The 22188-nt window shown below is 36.6% G+C and overlaps 1 protein-coding gene across 12 annotated transcripts in view; it reads right to left on the bottom strand.

The window, feature by feature from the left end:
- Positions 1-22188, bottom strand: part of LOC102923317 (complement factor H-related protein 1-like) — a 256566-nt gene that overhangs the window by 91316 nt on the left and 143062 nt on the right. For 5 of the 12 annotated variants that reach the window (XM_076547546.1, XM_076547539.1, XM_076547538.1 and 2 more), the window contains 2 exons: positions 17080-17262; positions 9040-9560 (listed from right to left, as the gene is read on the bottom strand). The exons of 2 other annotated variants lie outside the window; for them this stretch is intronic. In XM_076547546.1, the coding sequence (XP_076403661.1) occupies positions 9337-9560; positions 17080-17262 (407 nt within the window). In that variant the 3' untranslated portion in view covers positions 9040-9336. Of the gene's footprint in view, positions 1-9039; positions 9561-10065; positions 10888-17079; positions 17263-22188 lie in introns of those variants that run through there. 5 more of the 12 variants (XM_076547544.1, XM_076547543.1, XM_076547541.1 and 2 more) reach the window with 4 other exon arrangements.

A 22188-nucleotide genomic window follows, 5' to 3' on the forward strand; every position in this document is an offset into this window, starting at 1 on the left:
CTTTTTTCAGGGACTTAAAGTTCTTGTCATATAGATCCTTCACTTGCTTGGTTCGTGTTACCCCAAAGTATTTTATGTCATTTGTGGCTATTGTAAAGGGTGATGCATCTCTGATTGCCTTCTCAGCTTCTTTGTCTATTGTATATAGGAGGGCTACTGATTTTTTTGAGTTGATCTTGTATCCTGCTATGTTGCTGAAGGTGTTTATAAGCTTTATCAGTTCCTGGGTGGAATCTTTTGGATCACTCAAGTATACTATCATGTCATCTGCAAATAGGGAAAGCTTGACTTCTTCCTTTCCAATTTGAATCCCCTTAATCTCCTTATGTTGTCTTATTGCTCTGGCTAGAACTTCAAGTACTATAGTGAATAAGTATGGGGAGAGTGGACAGCCTTGCCTCGTTCCTAATTTTAGTGGAAGTGCTTTGAGTTTCTCTCCATTTACTTTGATGTTGGCTGTTGGCTTGCTGTAAATTGCCTTTATTATATTTAGATATGTTCCCTGTATTCCTGATTGCTCCAAGACTTTTATCATGAAGGGGTGTTGGATTTTGTCAAATGCCTTTTCTGCATCTATTGAGTTGATGATGTGTTTTTTTTTCTTTGAGTTTGTTTATATGGTGTATTGCATTGATGGACTTTCTTATGTTGAACCACCCTTGCATCCCTGGGATGAAGCCTACTTGATCATGGTGGATAATTGTTCTGATGTGTTCTTGGAGTCTGTTTGCCAGTATTTTATTGAGTATTTTGCATCAATGTTCATGAGGGAGATTGGTCTGTAGTTCTCTTTCTTTGTTGTTCCTCGTTTGGTTTAGGAAGCAGGGTAATTGTAGCCTCTTAGAAGGAGTTTGGTAATGTTCCTTCTGTTTCTATTATGTGGAAAAATTTAGAGAGTATTGGTATTAACTCTTCTTTGAAGATCTGGTAGAATTCTGCGCTGAAACTATCTGGTCCTGGGCTTTTTTTGGTTGGGAGACTTTTAATGACTGTTTCTATTTCCTTAGGGGTTATTGGACTATTTAAATAGTTTATCTGGTCTTGATTTAACTTAGGTATGTGGTACCTATCCAGAAAAATGTCCATTTCTTTTAGGTTTTCCAGTTTTGTGGAGTAGAGGTTTTTGAAATATGACCTGATAATTCTCTGGATTCCCTCAATGTCTGTTGTTATGTCCCCCTTTTCATTTCTGATTTTGTTGATTTGGATTCTCTCTCTCTGTCTTTTGTTTAGTTTGGATAAGGGCTTGTCTATCTTGTTGATTTTCTCAAAGAACCAACTCTTTGTTTCATTAAGTTTTTGTATTATTCTCTTAGTTTCTAATTTATTAATTTCACCTCTCACTTTGATAATTTCCTGGCGTCTATTCTTCCTGGGAGACTTTGCTTCTTCTTGTTCTAGAGCTTTCAGGTGTGCTGTTTTGTTAAGTCACTAGTGTGAGATTTCTCCAACTTCTTTATGTGGGCATTTGGTGCTATGAATTTCTTTTTATAGGTGAATTAAGTCCGTTGATATTAAGGGATATTAATGACCAGTTATTGTTCATCCCTGTTATTTTTGTTGGTAGTGTGTGTGTACTTCTCTTCTTTGGGGTTTACTGCTGTGGCTTTATCTATTGCCTGTGTTTTCGAGTGTGTATCTGACTTTCTTCTGTTGGAATTTTCTTTCTAGTGCTTTCTGTAGGGCTGAGTTTGTGGATAGGTATTGTTTAAATCTGGCTTTGTCTTGGAATGTCTTGTTCCTTCCGTCTATGATGATTGAAAATTTTGCTGGGTATATTAGTCTGGGCTGACATCCATGGTCTCTTAGTGTCTGCATTACATCTGTCCAGGTCCTTCTGGCTTTCAAAGTCTCCATTGAGAAATCGGGTGTTATTCTGATGGGTTTACCTTTATAGATCACTTGGCCTTTTTCCTTTGCTGCTCTTAATATTCTTTCTTTATTCTGTACATTTAGTTGTTTAATTATTATGTGTCGAGGGGACTTTTTTTGGGGGTCTAGTCTGTTTGGTGTTCTATAGGTTTCCTGTATCTTCATACGCATTTTCTTCTTTAACTTGGGAAAGTTTTCTTCTATGATTTTGTTGAATATATTTTCTGTGCCTTTGGGTTGGTATTCTTCACCTTCTTCTATCCCTATAATTCGTAGGTTTGGTCTTTTCATGGTGTCCCAAATTTCTTGGACATTTTGGTTCATGACTTTGTTGGCTTTAGTGTTTCCTTTGACTGATGAAACTATTTCTTCTACTGTATCTTCAATGCCAGAGATCCTCTCTTCCATCTCTTGCATTCTGTTGGTTATACTTGCATCTGAAGTTCCCGATCTTTTACTCAGGTTTTCTATTTCTAGCATTCCCTCTGTTTGTGTCTTCTTTATTTTTTCTATTTCTGTTTTCAGGTCTTGGACTGTTTCCTTTATTTGTTTCATTGCTTTTTCATGATTTTCTTTCAGTACTTTATTGTTTTCTTCCAGGACTTTATTGTTTTCTTCCAGGACTTTATTGTTTTCTTCTAATTTGTTTGCCCTTTCCTTTATTTGTTTACTGCGTTCTTCCCTTTTTTTTTGTCTTTTCCTCTACACAAGCCTCTACCTTCTTCATGATGTTATTCATAAGGCTGTTTTCTTCTGCTTCTTCCAATTTTTGATGTTCAGGTCTAGATGTTGGAGGCGGGCTAGTTTCTGGTGATGCTGTATTGCTCTTCATTTTGTTGTATGTACTTCTACCTTGACGTCTGCCCATCTCCTTGTGGTTCGTTCTTGGTCTTATCAGTGTACTTGGTTCAGAAAGAGCTGACAGATTCAGGAAGTCTCTCTCTCTTGTCAAGATGGGAGCTCTCTTGTCCAAATGGGAACTCCGGTGCAGGATGGAAACTCTTATCTGGATCTGAAGTCTGGGGCAGAATGGGAGCTTTTGTCCAGACAGGAAGTCCAGGGTAGGATGTGCACTCTTGTCTAGAAGGGAAGTCCAGGTCAGGATGTGAGCTCTTGTCCAGAAGGGAAGTCCAGGGCAAGATGGGAGCCCTCTCTGGTCCAGAAGGGAAGTCAGGGGCAGGATGGGAGCTGGGGGCCGGTCTCTAAGTCTCAGGAAGTGGCTGGGGTCTTGGGCAGATGGGCATGGGGCCAGGGCATGGAGATTGCAGGGGCTGCCAGGGGCCTTGGAGAAGGGGATCCTTCCCAGTGTGGCTAGAAGGGGACCTGCCCAGTGGCCAGAACCTGGGGCCAAGTTGGGCAGGTCTTCCCAGAGTGACTGGTGCCCAGGGATGGGGTCCAGGTTGGGCCCGGATACTCACCTCTGGTCCAAAAGGAAAGTCGGGGGTCCACATGTCAGTTTTTATGCCAATACCAAGCTGTTTGTATTACATAGCTCTATAGAAGAGCTTGAGGTCAGGGATGGTGATGCCTCCAGAGGTTGCTTTATTGTACAGGATTGTTTTAGCTATCCTGTGCTTTTTGTATTTTCATATGAAGTTGAGTATTTTTCCTTCCAGGTCTGTGAAGTATTATGTTGGGATTTTGATGGGGGTACTATTGAATCAGTAGATTGCTTTTGGTAAGATTGACATTTTCACTCTTAATGATATCTATCCATGATTGTTGGGGATCTTTGTGTTTTCTGATATCTTCTTCAATTTCTTTCTTCAGAGACTTAAAGCTCTTATCATACTAGTCTTCCATTTGCTTAGTTACAGTTACCACAAGGTGTTTTATATTATTTGTGGCTATTGTCAGTGGTGATGTTTCTCTGATTTCTTTCCCAGTCTGTTTATTATTTTTATATAGGAGAGCTACTGTGGTTTTTCTTTTTTGTTGTTGTTGTTGTTGTTAATCTTGTATCCTGCCATATTACTGAAGGTGTTTATCAGCTGTAGGAGTTCCCTAGTAGAATATTTGGCATCACTTATATATACTATCATATCATCTGCCAATAGTAAAAGTTTAACTTCTTCTTTTCTGATCTCTATCCCCTTGATCTCTGTTTGTTGTCTTATTATTCTAGCTAGGACTTCGAGTACTATATTGAATATGTATATTGAATATGGGGAGAGGGGAAAACCTTGTCTTGTTCCTGATTTTAGTGGAATCACTTTGAGTTTCTCTCTATTTAATTTTATGTTGGCTGTCAGCTTGCTGTAAATGGCCTTTATTATGTTATGTATATTCCTTGTAATCCTGATCTCTCCAATACTTTTATCACGAAGGGGTATTGGATTTAGTCAAAGGCTTTTTCAGCATCTAATGAGATGACCATACATTTTTTTCAGTTTATTTATATGGTGTATTACATTGACAGATTTTGATATGTTATACCATCCCCACATCTTTGGAATGAGGCCTACTTGGTCATGGTGGACAATTTCTTTGATGTGTTCTTGGACTTTTTTGACAGCATTTTTTTTGAGTATGTTTGCATCAAAGTTCATGAAGATACTGGTCTGTGATTCTTCTGCTTTGTTGCATGTTTGTGTGGTCTGGGTATGAGGACAACTGTGGCCTCATAGAAAGAGTTTGACAATGTTCCTTCTGCTTCCATTGTGTGGAGTAATTTGAAGACTATTGGTATTAGCTCTTCTTTCAAATTCTGGTAGAATTCTATGATAAAACCATCTGGTCCTGGGCTTTTTTTTCTTTTTCTTTTTCTGTTTTTGTTGTTGTGGTTGTTGTTGTTGGGAGACTTTTAATGACTGCTTCTATTTCCTTAGAGTTTATAGACCTATTTCAATTGTTTACCTAGTCTTGATTTAGTTTTGGTGTGTGGTACCTATCCAAAAAATTGTCCATTTCTTTTAGATTTTTCCAATTTTCTGGAGTACAGGTTTTTGTAGTATGACCTGGTGATTCTCTGGATTTCCTCATTGTCTGTTTGGTCTCCCTTTTCATTACTGATTTTGTGAATTTGGATGTTCTCTCTCTACCTTTTGGTTAGTTTCAATAAGATTTTGTCTATCTTGTTGATTTTCATAAAGAACCAACTCTTTGTTTCATTAATTTTTTGTATTGTTTTCTTTTTATCTATTTTTACTGATTTCAGCCCTCAAATTGATTATTTCTTGGCATTTATTTCTTTTGGGTGAGAGGGCTTCTTCTTGTTCTAGAGCTTTCAGGTGTGCTGTTAAATCACTACTGTGAGATTTCTCCAACTTCTTTACGTGGGCATTTAGTGCTATGAATTTTCCTCTTAGCACAGATTTCATATGTGTCCCATAAGTTTGGGTATGCTGTGTGGATGAATTTCTAAATGGTCTTATTAAATATAAAACACAGAGCCAAATATAGGGGTGAAAGCCTTAGAGAGATCAGGGAAATAGGAAAGGCACCAGCCAACCTTACCTTACCAACTCTACAGTTTCCAAATGCAAGTTACTTTCTGTCTACCCATGTCTATACGTCTTGCTGTTCTGCCATTTCATTTACTCTCTTTGTTCAGCAGCATCACTTCCTCTTCCTACACAGCTCTGTCACTTCCTGTCTGTCTGTGCATGGTTAACTAGTTTTGGAATTTAAGGCATGTGCTACCACACCTGGCTCTGTTTCCAGTGTGGCTTTGAACACACAGAAATCCTGCCTGCCAAGTGATAGGATTGAGAGCTTGTGATACCACTGCCTGACTTCTTTGTTTAGTAATGACTGGCCTTTTTCCTCTGATCTCCAGGCAAGCTTTATTTATTAAATCACAAATAAACTATCACCACAATTTTGTATAATAATTTTCATTGAATTCTAGGAAGTCTTTAATTTCTTTCTTTATTTCTTCCTTGATCCATTAGTGATTCTATTGAGCATTATTCAGTTTCCATGAGATTGTAGTTTTTCTGTAGATTTTGTTGTTGTTGAAATCTAACTTTAAACCATGGTGGTCTGATAGAACACAAGAGGTTATTCCAATTGTTTTGAATCTGTTGATATTTGCTTTGTGTTCAAGTGTGTGGTCGATTTTAGAGAAGGTTCCATGGGATGTTGAGAAGAATGTATATTCTTTGTGTTAGCATGGATTGTTCTGTGGATGTCTATTAAGTCCATTGAGTCATAACATCTATTAGATCCCTAATTTCTGTATTAAGTGTCTGTCTGGCAGATCTGTCCATTGGTGAGAGTGGGGTGTTCAAGTCACCTGCTACTAGTTTGTGGGATTTGATGTGTGATTTAAGTTTTAGTAATGTTTCTTTATATATGTGGGTGCCCTTTTATTTGGGGCATAAATATTCAGAACTGAGGCTTCATCTTGGTGGATTTTTCCTTTGATGAATGTGAAATGTCCTTCCTGATCTCTTTTGATTGATTTTAGTTTGAAGTCTATTTTGTTAGATATTAGGATACCCACACCAGCTTCCTTCTTAAGTCCATTTGATTGGAAACTCTTTTCCCAGACATTTTCTCCGAGGTAGTGTCTGTCTTTGAAGTTGAGGTGTGCTTCTTGTATGCAGCAGAAAGATGGATTCTCTTTGCAAGGTCAAATGGGGGATTTTGTTTGGGAAGCCTGTTCAGAGGAGTCTTTCCTGCTGGTCTGCAACTGGGGCAGCCCATGCTATGGTTTTATGGGTTTTATTTCTGTGTATGTGTGTATGTATGCATGTATGTATGAACTTATGTTTCCTGTATGTTTTCTTTTTTTTCTGTTTTGTGTGTTTGATTTTTCCCTCTTTGTTTGCTGTTTGTTTGCTTTCTAAATGCAAAGAAATAGAAGTTGCATGGAGATTGGTGGGTAGAGTTGTGTGAGGATGTGGTAGGAGTTAGGGTAGAGAAAATCATGATCAGGATAGATTTTATAAAAATATTTTTTCAGCTAAAACAAAATAAGGCTCTCACTGCAGTGACTGAGAAGCTAAGGTTGGGAGGTGAAAGAAAGGAGGAGGTGTGAGTGAGTGGGCACCCAGACTGTCAGCCAGCACAGGCTTCAGATGACAGTGCTAGAGTCTCAGGAGTTAAGAGCAGGGTGAGCGGGGCGCTGCTCATAGTGTGCCCGGAACTCAGATGCAAGTCCTCATGCAGTCAGGGATGGAGGAACCGGGGCTGTGGAATGCTCATAGGCTTTAGATCTTCATATGACAGGGGTTTGGGACTGTGAAAAGGTGGGAATAAAAATCTTCTTGTTTTCAAAGATGAGTTTTGATATCATCTATCCTGGAGAATGTTTTTTTATGACTTTGGAAAGGACTACTCTTGTTAGGTAGTGTGCTATGAATGTGTCTGACAGGTTCTATTACTGAAGTTCGTTAGGAATGTGAAGTGTGTCAGTTTGGTTTTACACGTTGGTGAAGTAATACAATTTTGAAGATCAAAACAATATGTCTAACATATTATTCAAGTCTAGTGCTGTTATACTGTGTTTCTGTCTGGTTAATCCACAGTTAAAAAATCCACAGTTAAAATAGTTGTATGAAGACCACAGTGGTTACTATACCTATGTTTTTTTCTTCTGTCATGTCTATACATACTTTTTATATCAAGTTGGTTAAATACATATCCAGTTGTGTCATATATATATATATATATATATATATATATATAGAATTGGTTATCATTACACAATGACCTTCATTTTCCTTTATTAGCTTTAGTTTTAAGTTCTAATTTGTCTGATGTTAATCACAATCTCCTTTGTGTTACATAGCCACAGACTGTATTTCTCATTCCTCTGCTACATTCTTAATATGGATTCTCCACATTTACATGTGTCCTCTATGTCATATTCATGATCATGAAGATAATGGTTTTATTGGAGATTGGATTAGGAGGCTTTTTTTCTGACTCTTAGAATTATTTCCATTACAAAGACACCAAAGCCTGTTTCCTTGCCAAGATGCCGCCAGTCAGAAGTACTCAGGAAAGAGAAGGAAATGTCAGATGCCAAATCTTATGTTATCATCTTAGATATGTTGTCCCTTGGCTTGTAAAGTTTAGAGCTTCCTGACATGAGTGTGTTTTAAGCAGACACATGTAGTTTGTGGTAAATTATTATAGTGGTGCTGACAGACAACTATCTTCACTGGTGTCACAGTTAAACACAATTACTCTTGTTAATTATTTTTATTAGTAACACTTCCTTGATGTTTGAATTATTGGACTGGCAACTATCCAATTTCATATAATAGAAGGCTATAAATATTTGTTCAATTTTGATCTTGTTATATATACCTATATTTTCTTCTTAAAGAGCTCAAACATGTGAAAAGTTAAAAATATCTTTAGACATCCTTTTCTTAAAATAACTTGTTTTGGTGATTTAAAACCTAGTATGTTCCTGGTAGAGGTACTAAAATATAAAACTAAAGATTAATGCTCCTCAGTTTAAACTTGAATTGCATCCTGGTAGCCAAGGTACACTGAAAACACTCAGTTAAGATCCATTTTAAATACCCAATGTTCTATTAATCAGAGTAAACCAATACGAGGCTCGAAATGTTGCCTGGTTATTTTGGCCAAATAGGAACTATGATGAATTACTGCTACCTGTTTCACAATATCATATTACATATAGAAAGCCCAGAATAAAAATAAAATCTTAGCAGTATTCACTATCATAAAGTTAATAAATCATGCCCATCTTCTGTAAACTAGAATCAGTCTTTAATGTTATTAAATAGCAACTCTTAACACTAATATCTCTTTTATAATTTTGATTGTATCTATTGTTATTTTCCTTTATTAATTTGGGCACAAGGTATGCATGTACTTTTTGCCTGTTTATCAGGTATAGAGAGTATTTATAAATTTATATCAGTGACAAAGTCCTATACTGAGTTAAATTTTAATTTCTTTGTTTAATTGCTTAAATATTTCAATGTGCTTAATTAACGTATTCAGAAGTTCATGACAAAATGTTTCTTAGATTTGTTTATTAACACAAAAGCAGTATTTGGCAATTACTTATATTCATTAGTAATGTTAATTATGACAGTCTGATTATTACACATTTGTGAGATAATACTAATTTGAAGATGAAACAATATGACTTCTGTTCACCAGGAATCAGAACCTTAGATCAAAATGTCCTGAGGAAGATTGGAGAGATTTTGAAAAATGATGGGTAGAAACAGACACTAAGAAGTTATATCTCTTTTATTACCATTGTTTTTTGTACTAGCACACAACACATTCTGCTTTAAGAGTTTTGAATGCACTGCTTTGCATTTGTAGCAGTGGTCTCTTAGGCTCCAAATTAATCATCATATACCACCACAAGTTTATACTTATGAGAAGAAATGAGTTAAATAATACTTCAAACTTATACTGATTTTTGGTTGTGAGCCTAGCCTTTAACGGCTGAGCCATCTCTCCAGCCCCAAACTTATACTGGAACTTTCTTAGCAATATGCATGCATATTTCCAAACAAAGGTTCATTCATCCTTTGAATTAATCATGTATATGGAGCAACTGGGAAAATCAATGTGACCATCAATGCACAGTGTACGTAATGGAGGTCTTGTATTTGTTTGTCTATATCCAGATTTACACTGAAATTCAGCATAGTCTCCTGATTTGATATATAGCTTTTGGTTTTCTATCCATCTGAGAGTTATATTATGTCTTTCCATAATTTCTTCTGATATTACACATGGATCTGAAAGAAAAAATACCAAAGGTTTATTAATATATAAACATACAGAGATTCAGTTTTCAAGCATTATTTTTCAAAGTTTTTAAAAACTTATCTGTATTAAACCAGCACATAGAATTAATTTGTATTGAATAGCAAATACTGTCAAAAATGGTTTTAATGTGATAATTAGATTTCAACAACAAGGATTCCTAAAGTCAATGAAATAAGACACTTTGATTTCAGAACATTTGTGGTTTTTTGCATTGATTTAGGTATTGGGCAAAGGTAAAAAATTTGAACCTTGACATATATATGATATTCAGACCTAATGTTCATTGCCATGAGTGTAATGAAAAATAATGCTCTTAGAAAGCCAAATCATAACTAATATATGATCATAACTTAATAATGATCATCATTCACTCACAAGGTTGTAACTATGAATAGTGATTAATATATTATGAATTTGATTTTCATAGTTTTAAAAACAAATCTATCAAATTACCACACTAGATAAGGGACTAACCTGCTTGGAAAGCAGTGTCTGCAGCTACTGCACTATTCTCTGGCCTTCCTTACATTGCTAGAAAACCAAGAGGACATAATGTCCAAGTTCATGCTGTCTCCAACCAATTTGTTTGGTGCTGCCATCCTGCCCCACAACACATTCAATCATACTCTACTGTAAAGGCTGGGACTAAGTGCTATAGAGTGGATACCAAATTCCCATAACCATTTCTGATTGCAGCATCTGGTGTCATGCCACTGTCTAGTCAGAGCAGAATCCTACTGACCTCCCTCCGCTGAGGATTCCAGGAAAAATAGCCCTTGCATGTAGCAGATCTCACAGTTTCTGAGAAAACCTGCATCATCTTCTATGAGCTACCACACCCACTGTAGGAGTCTTGACACAACAAGCACTCTGCACCCTGAGCTGTCTTTGTCACCCCACCTGAACTGATAAGTGTCCCAGTTTCAGTATAATTCACAGAAACATTGGTTCACATTGTGCCCAAAGGTGATAATTACAGGCAAATAACCCATAAGTAGTACATGAAAATAACTCCTGCACTGTAGCCCAAGATACATCACCAGTAGAGAGCTTCCTACTAAGAAAGTCTCCACGTATATAGTATAGAAAAAATTCATCCAGCAGATGTGCAAAAATGTGCAAGAAATATGTAAAAAATGAAGGGCGGGCTGGAGAGATGGCTCAGAGGTTAAGAGCGATGACTGTTCTTCCAGAGGTCCTGAGTTCAATTCCCAGCAACCACATGGTGGCTCACAACCATCTGTAATGAGACCTGGTGCCCTCTTCAGGCTTGCAGGAACACATGCAGGCAGAACACTGTAAACATAATAAATAAATAAATAAATAAATAAATAAATAAATAAATAAATAAATAAATAAATCTTTAAAAAAAATGGAGGACAACAAAACTCCTCCAAAGTTCCATTACTCCTCTAATAACAGACACCAAATGTACTGAATGAATAAAAAAAGTCAGTAGAAAAAATTTTAAAATCTCTAAAAACACAGTTATTTCCAAGGGAAAACAGAAAAATAATTAAAGAAGTAAAAAAAAAATTCAATGGGGAATATGACTGAAAAAAATTATGGACAAGACACAGTTTGAAACAGATTCAGATCAAATAATTGGAAATTGACAGCTGTGTAAGTTAATTAAAATAGGTCAAAAATGTCATTAGGAAAAAATCCTGACCATTCCAAATGGCAATTCTAACTGTTGAGAAGTTCATTGAGATGTATCAACTTGGAGTTAAATAACCAACCCACCAAACAACCAATCAAAAATAAAGCCTAATAAATTGAAAACTGAATGAATGCATATCTAACATAGCTAACTAACTAAATGTGCTCTAGAGAGAGCAACACTCAAAAATGAAATATATCTACCAACAACAAATATTAAATACATATAAATCGCACTAAAATAGAAGATACAAAAAATAAGTATAGAGAAGAGTCAAATATAGGTGCAAAAATTCTCTTAAAAGTTTGCTTTAGAGCTAGGTAGTGATGGCTCATGCCTTTAATCCTAGATTTCAGGAGGCAGAGTCTGGCATATCTCTGTGAGTACCAGGCCAACATGGTTTACAGAATGAGTTCCAGGACAGCCAGGACTACTCAGAGAAACCCTCTCCTGAAAACAAAACAGAACAAAACAAAATTTGCTTTAGATGTTTCAGAATTAATGTTTTGCAAATAGATATACTATAAAATTTAATCTGCAGTTTTAATGAAAATTCTAATGTTATATTTTATCGGTTTAGAAAAAAATATTAGAAATCCTATATAATGACAAAAGGATAAAAATCAATGCAAAGGGGGCTAGAGAGATGGCTCAGTGGTTAAGAGCACCAACTGCTCTTCCAGAGGTCCTGAGTTCAATTCCCAGCAACCACTCAACTCACAACCACTTGTAATGAGATCTGGTGCCCTCTTCAGGCCTGCAGGGACACATGCAGACAGAATACTGTATACATAATAAGTTAATAAATCTAAAAAAAAAAATCAATGCAAAGGAGAGATCCCAATATCAGAACTCAATTTATAACCCAGATCTATAGAGATAAAGACACTATCAATAGCATAGATATACTCAGGTAGATCAACGGACAGGAATAGAAAGCCAGCTATAACTACCTATTTTGGAGAAAGAATGCAAAAACATGCCATTGACAAAAGTTGCTGGAAAAATTGGATTTCTAATCATAAAAGAATGAAATCAGACTCTTATCTTTCATCTTGTATGAAAATCTATTCAGATTGGAGCAGAGACTTTACATAATACATGAATCACTGAAACATTAAGAAAAAAATAGGGCATCCAATTCAAGAACCTAGGATAGACATGAACTCTTTGAAAAGAACACCAGAAGTATAGAAACTAACACCAAATATCAACATATGGAACTACTTCAAAATACAGTTTCTGTACAGCAAAAGAAACACTCAGCAGAGCAAATCCAGACTACAGAGTAGGAGAAAATATTAACCAGGTACATACACTTAAGACAAAGGACTAATACCTAGAATTTATAAAGATGTAGAAAACTTTAAAACCAAATAAATAAGACCATCACTCAAGAAATGGCCAGATGAACTGAACAGGCAATTTATTTTCAAGTTTCTTAAAGTTTATTTAAATATTTAAAATGTTTCTGTGGAAATTTTTAAAGATGGTCCACCAGAATCAACTTTATGGCCTTCCAGGACTGTAAGGATAATTCAACCCATATATATTAATAATGTACTGCATTACATCAATACATACAGAGAAAGCACATGATAAAACTATATGTATCTTTAGGATAAAAATGACTGAACAATTTAAGCACTAAAAAGATGCCATAAAAGGTATGTACACCTGACATACCTAGCTCTGTCTCCTTGCTGTATATAAAAATACCCTAAAGAAATGACTATATGCATCATCAGCTTAGAAAAGGAGTTGGAAAAATTCTAAGAGTCAGAGGATATGGAAGACACCAGGAGAACAAGATTCTGAGAATCAGCTAAATAAGCCCCATATGAGCTCACAAAGACTAAAGCAGTGAACACTGGGCCTAATTGGATCTAAACTAGGTCCTCTACATATATACTATAGCTACTAGCTTAGTATTTTTATGGAACTCATGACTATGAGAACAAGTGGGTCTCTGACTCCTTTGCCTGCTCTTGGAACTCTTTTCCTCCTGTTGGGTTGCCATGTCCTATCTATTCGATAGTTTTTGCCTCATCTTATTATATTTTATTTTGTCATGCGTGGTTTTTATCTCCTAGAAGCTTCTTCTTTTCTAATGAGAGACAAAAAGGGAGTAGATCTGGAGATGAGGGGAAATGGGGAGGTAATTGGGAGGAATAGAGAAATGGCAATCTCTAATCAGAATATATTGTATGAAAAGACTATCTGTTTTTAATAAATGAATAATTGACTATATTATCAGCGATAAGTCACAGGTGTCCATTCTCTCCAATCTTTTTACTGCAGTATCAGAATTTGAATTATAATAATTATGAAGATAAAATATATAATTAGTGAAGATAAGGTCAAATCATTTTATTCTTATACATGGTAAATCCCAACGACTCACCCTAATTATAAGAAATGAAAACAAAACTGATTAAGGAGTGATATGCAGTATCATTATACAAAAATCAGTTCATTGTTTCCTGAGAAATAGCAATAAAAGTAATCTTGTTATCAGTAACATCAAAAAATTAATCTAGCAATAAATTGACAGACTTCAACCATAGCTATTAGTTAATTGCTGATAGAATCTGAAAAGATAAAAATGGAGAAATTTGTATATTAATTTGTTGTAAGAATTAGTATTAATTTTTAAAAGTCTATGTTTCCCATGGCAATTAGCATACTCAGTGAAATCCCAATAATATTTTTCATGCACATATGTGGATTTACAGAATCATACAAGACAGTGGAGTGTGCTTATAAGCTGAAATCTTTCTGAGATTTTATAGTAGGAGTCAGGCATTCATTTCTGACTTAGGTTGAAAAATCTAGATCTACTTCATGGGGGCAAAAGGTCATATTGTTTTAAAAGCCAGAGAGTCTTTTCCTTCCCACCAGAAAGCTGGTGCCAACATGTGTTATTTGGTTGACAGCCTGTCAGTTAATAAACTAAGGGATAAGCTACCTCTGTTGCACTTCTCTATCTATTGTGTTCCCTCCCTGCACTCCATCCTGCTTGGGAACTTTTTGGTATTTGAACTGATAAATGCCTGCCTGCCCCCAATCTCACCTTTGTATGCAAGCTAGGTGTATTTTGCTTGTTCCTTTATCTTCAAACTATATATGAACTAGCCTGATACCCCAATAAACAAGCTGCCCCAGATATAGATTTCAAGTTGTTCCTTGCACTTATATATTCACAGCCCTCTGAACCCCTAGCCTTGGAACCCCTGGGTTCCAAGATTTCCCAGTGTGCATGGAGACTTGGAGCAAGGGGATGGATAACAGTACAAGGGGGCATCTAAATGATGGAAGTACAATAGAATGAGTAAACAAATGGATCTTGAAGCAAAAATAATAAAATCTGGAGACATCATAATACTGTATTTAAGATACACCAGGAGCCCCACAGTAACCAGAACATCCCATGAAACTGGCATGAAGGGTCCAATGAATAAGAAAAGAGATTTGAAAATTGATGTATGCATCTACAGTTAATTGATATTAATAGAGTTTCCAAAACATATAATAGAACTTATAGCATATTCAAGAAATGATACAAGGATAATTGATATCCATGTGGACATGATTAAAATTTGATTCCTGTCTCTCATTCTGAAAAATAATTGACTCGAATTTGATCAAAGACAAATGTAAGAACGAAAACACTAAACTTACAAGGAAAAAGAACAGAGTAACACTTTACTGGTTTTGGATGCTGAATGGCTAGAATCCCAAAACATAAGACATAAAAGCAAATCTTGACCAAAGGAGTATATCACAATAAATACTTGTGGATAGCAGAGAACATAATCAATACAATTAAGGAATGACAGCCTGTAGACTTGGAGAAAATAATTGTCAGTTTTTCATTGTCAGGGGCTTCTATATGCCATGTAAGGAGTTTTCTATATCAAGAATAAATAAAGAATTCAAAATACTTTTAAAAAGCAAAATAAGCCACCCAAAACTGGGTAAAATTATCAGACACTTTTCAAAAGAATAAACATATATGCCAGTGAGGGGAAAAAATACTTAATATTATTAGCTATCATTTCACTGCCAATCATAGCTCCAATGAGATACCTTATCACCCAGTTAGAATGGCATTACAAAAAGGAACCCTTAAAAGTTACAAATGCTCCTGAGTGTGTAGTGGAAAAGAAAACTGAAAGCTGTTGATGGGAACATGAGTTTGTGCAGTTACTATGGAGAACAATATGGAGATTTCATAAAAATTTAAAAATAGATTTTCCATATACAATCTCTATATCCCTTTTTTGGTATGTACACAGAGGAAATGAAATCAACCTACTCAATCTGGATGTATACTTTTATTACACATTGATATGTCACAGAAAGCAAGATGAAAAAACTGTCTAGATGCCCACCAATAGATGAATGTATAAAAACAATGTGATATATTTTATGTCAAATATTTTTCAGACATTATAGGTGATTTTTATAATTTTAGTTAGAAAAAGTCATTCAAGAACATTAAGTGAAATGAGCCAAACACAGGAAAGAATACTGTGTTCTTATCACACAGTGGAAAGAAAAACTAAAATTCCTCTTGAAGGCCTGATGGTGATGGATACAAGCTAGATGATTTAATGTAAGCTAAGGGAAGCTTATATGAGGGACACTGGATTTAAAAACTGCAAGGTGTGTATACAGGTGTGGTGATTTGAATTTGGATGGCCTCTGTACTGGCTGATTTTTATGTCAGCTTGATACTTGACACAAGCTGGAGTCATCAGAGAGAGAGAGAGAGAGAGAGAGAGAGAGAGAGAGAGAGAGAGAGAGAGAGAGAGAGAGAGAGAGAGAGAGAGAGGAGCCTCAGTTGAGGAAATACTTCCATGACATCCAACTGTAAGGTATTTTCTCAACTAGTGATCAATGGGAGAGGGACCATGGTGGGTGGTGCCATCCTGGGCTGAAAGTCCTGAGTTCTATAAGAAAGCAGGCTTAGCAAACCCTGAAAAACAAGCCAGTAAACAGCACCCCTTCATAGCCTTTGCATCAGCTCCTACCTCCAGGATCCTGTTCTGTTTGAGTTCCTGTGCTGACTTCCTTTAACAATGAGCAGCAATATTGAAGTATAAGCCAAATAAACCCTTTTCTCCCCAATTTATTTTTAGTCAAGGTGTTTAGTTGAAGCAATAGAAACCCTAACTAGGACAGCCTCCATAGGCTCATATATTGCTTATTTATCAGGGAGTAGTTCTGCTTAAAAAGGATTGGGGCTGTGGCCTTGTTGGAGTAGGTGTAGCCTTGTTAGAAGTGTGTCTCTGGGGACAGGCTTTAAGGTTTCAAAAGCCCAAGACAGTCCCAGTGTCTATAGCTTCCTACTGCCTTCGGGGCCAAATATAGACCTCTAGGTTATTTGCCCACCACCATGTCTGCTGTGTCCCACCATGCTCCCTGCCTCCCCTGCTGATAATGGACTATACCTCTGGAACTGTAAGCAATCCCCAATTAAGTACTTCCTTTTATAAGAGTTGTCAGGGTCATAGTGTCTTTTCAAAGCAACAAAGCACTGACTAAGACAAGGGGTATGGAAATAACATGTTCACATCAAGGTTTATGGACATCTATACATGTTAGTAAAAATTCAATAATAAAGAGTAACATGCATAATTATACTTGTCAACTATTTTCATATAAAAAGAAAGTAAAAATCTTGCTTTACTCACATTCTAATATTTGGCAGTGAAGCAGTAAACAAAATAGCCCTTTAGTCTGTGAATGTCATTTTTAATAGAAAAATATCCATATCATGAAACTGAATTTCCTGTAATCTATCAGAATGAGGTACTTACGTAAACATTTTGGTGGCTCTGACCACTCTCCATTTCTACATGTTATTTTCTTGTTGCCCTGCAGTTGGTACAAGTACTTGCACTGATATTCAACTGATGATGATGGTGCATATATTGGCAATGGGAAGGAGGTGATGTCTCCATTGTCAATAGGTGGAGGAGGCCCACATTTCCCTGTTGAACCTAAGAACACAACATTTGAATGTTTGAGAAACTAAATCAAAGTGCATGCTTAAAGAGAACCAATGAAAGTACAGTGCTAATCAAGACTTTATTGATATCTAGCTACAGAAATGATTAGTAGAAGAAATTCCAATCATGTAAACTGAGAGTTACAAGTTCTTCCTTCCTTTTCACCTAAAGCACTTACTTAACTGGAATAAGCATGTCTGCTCTGAAGCCTCCCAGTGCTAGTAAATGACTTAACAGCTAAGCACACAGACTCCAGTGTAGACAGGCAAAGTTTCTTTGTTTTCTAGACACTGGAGTATTTATTGCTTTACATATTCCTGATCTTCAATATCATGTTTTAGATGTACATATTCATTGACAATAAACTAAAGCTTATAAAGTCACAGAAGGCAAATTAGGCTTTCTGTATTTCTGACAGGGGCAAAGTAAGTATAGATATCTATAGGTTGTACTTTTCCTAAGAACAACTGGAATTCTTGGACATAATATATTGAGTAACCAATAGAGGAAGAAGGAAGACACTGAGAATTCTAGTTAAGAAATTCAGGAGTCAACAACTGCACAAGGCTGTGTGCCATTGTTTCTCTTTTGGACTGCTGATTGTCCTGCTGAGGCCACAGGAAAAGATGGAAATCAAACACTGATGGAATGCTCTGTTGAGTAAGATTTCAACAGGAACATCGTGAAACTGAACTGAACTCCAACACTGTTGAGAGGAAAAATGAAATGGTCAATATCCAAAGAAAATGTTTTAGCATGAAGGAAAATGAAAAAAGTTGGGCATAAGGCATAGATGTGCATCCTTAAAAGCTGAGTAAACTCAAACAGGGCAAGTCCCAGGAAGTTTATTCAGATACATGTATTGAAACTGCTTAAAGAAAACATCTTGAAAAAAATCAGTATAAAATCATTACTAGTCACACTGATCAAGATCCAAAGGAAAGTGACTTCCCATCTACAACCATGGAGGCCATAAGCAGTGAAAGGAATGGATATCAGCCTTAAAGTTTAGGTCCTTTCCAGGAAAGACAGTAATGAAGACATCATCAGATAAAAGAAGATAAAGAGGATTTTCACTAATAGAGAGTCCATCTGGAAGAATAACTGCCTGTATTCATTATAGAAATAAAAAGAGTAATTAAGACTTTAGGAGAAAAATAACTAGTAAAGTGAAGGGTATGTATAGATAATCTTTCTGCTCATAAAATTATATTTATGCTTGAGGTGAAACCTAACATTTGAGAATGGTGCTCAATATATGTAACAGGGATTGCTAAAAGAATCTTCAATAAAACATGGGAACTGGGAGCTATAAATTGACTTTAAAGTTAAGAACAGTCTCCAGATTCAATTGAAGTATAAAATGTCAGCATCAGTAGAGGATGACACACATGTACAAATACCTAAAGTGACTTCAGTAACAGGTGGTTAGGAAGCTATTGGAGATAGCATACTCAAATTGTATACTCAGAACCAATAATAGATACATACCAAAATAAGAGTACTGAGAACTATTTCCCCAAAGCAAAAGGATAAAAAATAAGATCGATAAACAAAGAACACAAACACAAATTAAAAAAAAAACAGATACATGGAACATACTAGTAATTGTTTCACTTGCAAATGATCTGTATACAGAGATTTGAGCAGTTTGATGTTTCATTATAGATATAATGTAAATATTTCATACATCAAAAATATATAGTTCACATTTAATAGTAAATGACCAATGGAAGTAATTTGGGAAATTTCTGTGCTTATAACCTAAGTCTCAGCAATGTACAACTGAAAGTCCCATATATTTAATTCAACATATAAGAAATAAGGATATGCCATAGCTACTCTCCCCTTGCTACCTATGACAGGCAGGAGAGCTGGTCCTTGGGTCTTGAGAGTGGAAGAGCTGTTCCTGCCCCTCATAGGCTGCTGCTCTTGGGAGAGTGGACCCTGCACCTTGCCTGGGCAACAAAGTAGACCTGGCCACGATGTGAGGAGTACAAGGCTTGCTCCAAGGGAATGAGAGGAGAACTGGCCCCATCTTTTGCTGCCTGCTGACTAGGGTGAGCGAGCTGAGGCAATGCTGGAGAGCTCTCCATGGTGGTGAGGATGAAGAGCAGGCTGTGTGACCAACCCAGCTACCACTCAGGCCCAGAACAAGGGCTTTGGGTTGGCCCACCAAAGCCTCTACCCCATCTATGAACTGCTGGAGCACATGAAAGGACTGGTCCTGCATATCCAAAGCTGCAGTACCTCCATAACACAGGGAAATGACAGAATATCTAAGAGGAGTCCCAGTGAGGGCCCAGGACCAATAATGTAGCAGAAGCCAGAGGCCTCAAACCAGACCAATGGCTCATTGCAATGAGCACTTGCAAGTGGAGATATACAGACTACAGACTAAAGAGTATACTATATGACTCACTGGGTCATTCTACAGCTTCCATAATGAGGTTTTTTTTCCTTTATGGCTAAGTTCTTGTTGCAGCCTCTCTGCAGCAAACTCCATAGTTTTTTGGGCTCCAAAAAGCCAAAGGAGTTAGCTACTTTCTCTGGTTTCCACTTGCAGATAGCTGGCTCTTTGGCTTCTCTCCTGGTGGGTTATGGGCTCTCCATGGATCCCCATCTTGGGTGCTACCATACTATGTAGCTGCCTTGAAACATGCTCAGGTTTCTACTGTTCTATGAAGAAGCAGTCAGCCTCAAATCTGAATCATCATTGTCTGCAGATTTGGTGAGACAATTGGGATTTCTTAGGAAGAAATTAGTTAAAAGAGAATTTTTTCCCACATTAAAAAAAATGGGAAACAATTTTATAATAGAGGGAATTTTGTCTTTGTTTGATAATACAGTTGATGGTCTGAAAATTGAACAATTAAATGAGAGGATAATTAATGTAGATGTGATTTATATGTCAATTATAAATATTATTTATTTGACCATTTCTGTTTTATCATTAAAAAGATTGTTTAATGTGAGTGCCAAGATAAAAAATTTTGGAAAAACTTGTTAAAACAGATGGTAGAGAAATTCAGACCCAGAGAGAGGGATTTAAAGGTGGACCAATGTTACCATTACATTACATGGTTACAGAGAAACAGCCTAAGGCTTTCAAACAGCCAACCTTAATCTCTCCAGCAGTCTTAAAGGAACTGACAAATGCTCAAGGCTGTGTAAGAGCTGACTGGACTCCTGTGCATGTGTTAGATTTTAGGAGATTCAAAGGAGCTATAGTGTCATATGGTATGCCTTCCCCATTTGTGTGGCAGATGTTAAACTTGTGATCAACTTGTAATAGAATTTCCCTCAAGACTGGAGAGATTTGGTTACAGCTGTCTTACAACCTGATCCCCAGTTACAATGGAGGGCCTGGTAGAAGAATGAGGCCAAGACCTTTGAACAATGAAGTAGGGCTAGAGGTATGGAAATCTCCCAAGATCAACTTCATGGAGAGGGATATTATGCTAATGTAGAAAGACAATCTCTTTATGATGACTACACCCTGGCTTTATGCCAAATGGCAACCTTGAATGGTCGGGAAAGAATTGAAGAAGTAGGAAGGAAAACTGAGTCATTTACAAAAGTTATACAGGGCCCAAAAGAAACCTTCACTGATTTCTTACAAAGGCTATCTTCAGCAGTAAATAGAATGTTGCCAAATTCAGAAGCTAGACAGATAATAACTGAATCTCTGGCTTTTGAAAATGCTAATGCACAATGCAAAAGGGTAATTAGGCCATTAAAGGCAAGATCAGCACCCTTGGAGGAATAGATCCTAGATATAATGAATGTTGAATCTTGTGACCATGATGATACTTGAATAAGAGAGGTGATTTCCAGAAGTTTGAAGAAAAATAGTAATGTCAGATGTTTTAATTGCAGTAAACAAGGTTACCTAAGAAGGGACTTTAAACAGGGCATTCCTAGAAACAGTGTTTTTTCAAGGAATAATCTCAACAGAATGCCCCTCCCTTCTGCATTATACAAAAGATATGGCAAAGGCAGACATTGGACTACGGAATGTAGATCAACAAGAAACTAACAAGGTAATTTCTTACCTTTACCCTCAGGAAATGCCCTGAGAGGCCTCTCACAGGCCTCTATGTCAAATTCTGTTCAGCCCTTTCCTATAATTGCAGAGGAAACTCCTTCCCAGAGCAATTAAAGAAGTTATGATAAAGATTAGATTTGGAAACTCCCCAAAGTTAGGGTTGGGGAAGGGTTTTGTTTTTGTCATTCTAGGAAAACAAAAACAACCATCTTGAGGAATTTAAAAACCTTTGGACAAATAATCATCCAAAGAAGAAGAGAGAACTACCTGGAAAAAATTACCATGGAAAGGAATAATCTGACCCAATTCAAGCTCTGAAGTCTCCAAAAAGATTCTGGGGCCCCACAATGATGATACCATCAGGACAATGATAACACAACTAAGCTAACAAACACCACCCAAAGATCGGCTTTGGACTACAAACAGCTCAGGACAATTTCGAGATGGCTAGCTGAGATGATCCAGCCTTACAGACTACTAGAGGAAGGACTTGAGGGAAGCCCTTCACTTTCACATTATGCACAGACTGGACAGCAAATGATACAGATTTAACAATTATCCCCAAAATTGTCAGGATCCCCTAAAGATGCCTTCACCCCCAGACAGCAGGAAGTAATTTTTAGACCATGATACCCACATTCCCAAGAGGTGAGATGGGAAGTTTTCGGTCTTTCAGTGGGTTATGGATAATTGTCACTGTTTAGGGTGCTTAATTACAAAGGAAATTGGATTGAGGTTCTTGTTTAAGAAAAAGAGATGTTATAGATAAGAGGCAAATTATTGAATCTACTCCGAAAAAAATATAGACATGATGGACAAAGGGTAGATTATTGAATATACTCTGAAAAGAAAAAAAACAGAGAGTATGG

This window comes from Peromyscus maniculatus, chromosome 11 (assembly GCF_049852395.1).
Source record: "Peromyscus maniculatus bairdii isolate BWxNUB_F1_BW_parent chromosome 11, HU_Pman_BW_mat_3.1, whole genome shotgun sequence".
Lineage (NCBI taxonomy): Eukaryota > Metazoa > Chordata > Mammalia > Rodentia > Cricetidae > Peromyscus > Peromyscus maniculatus.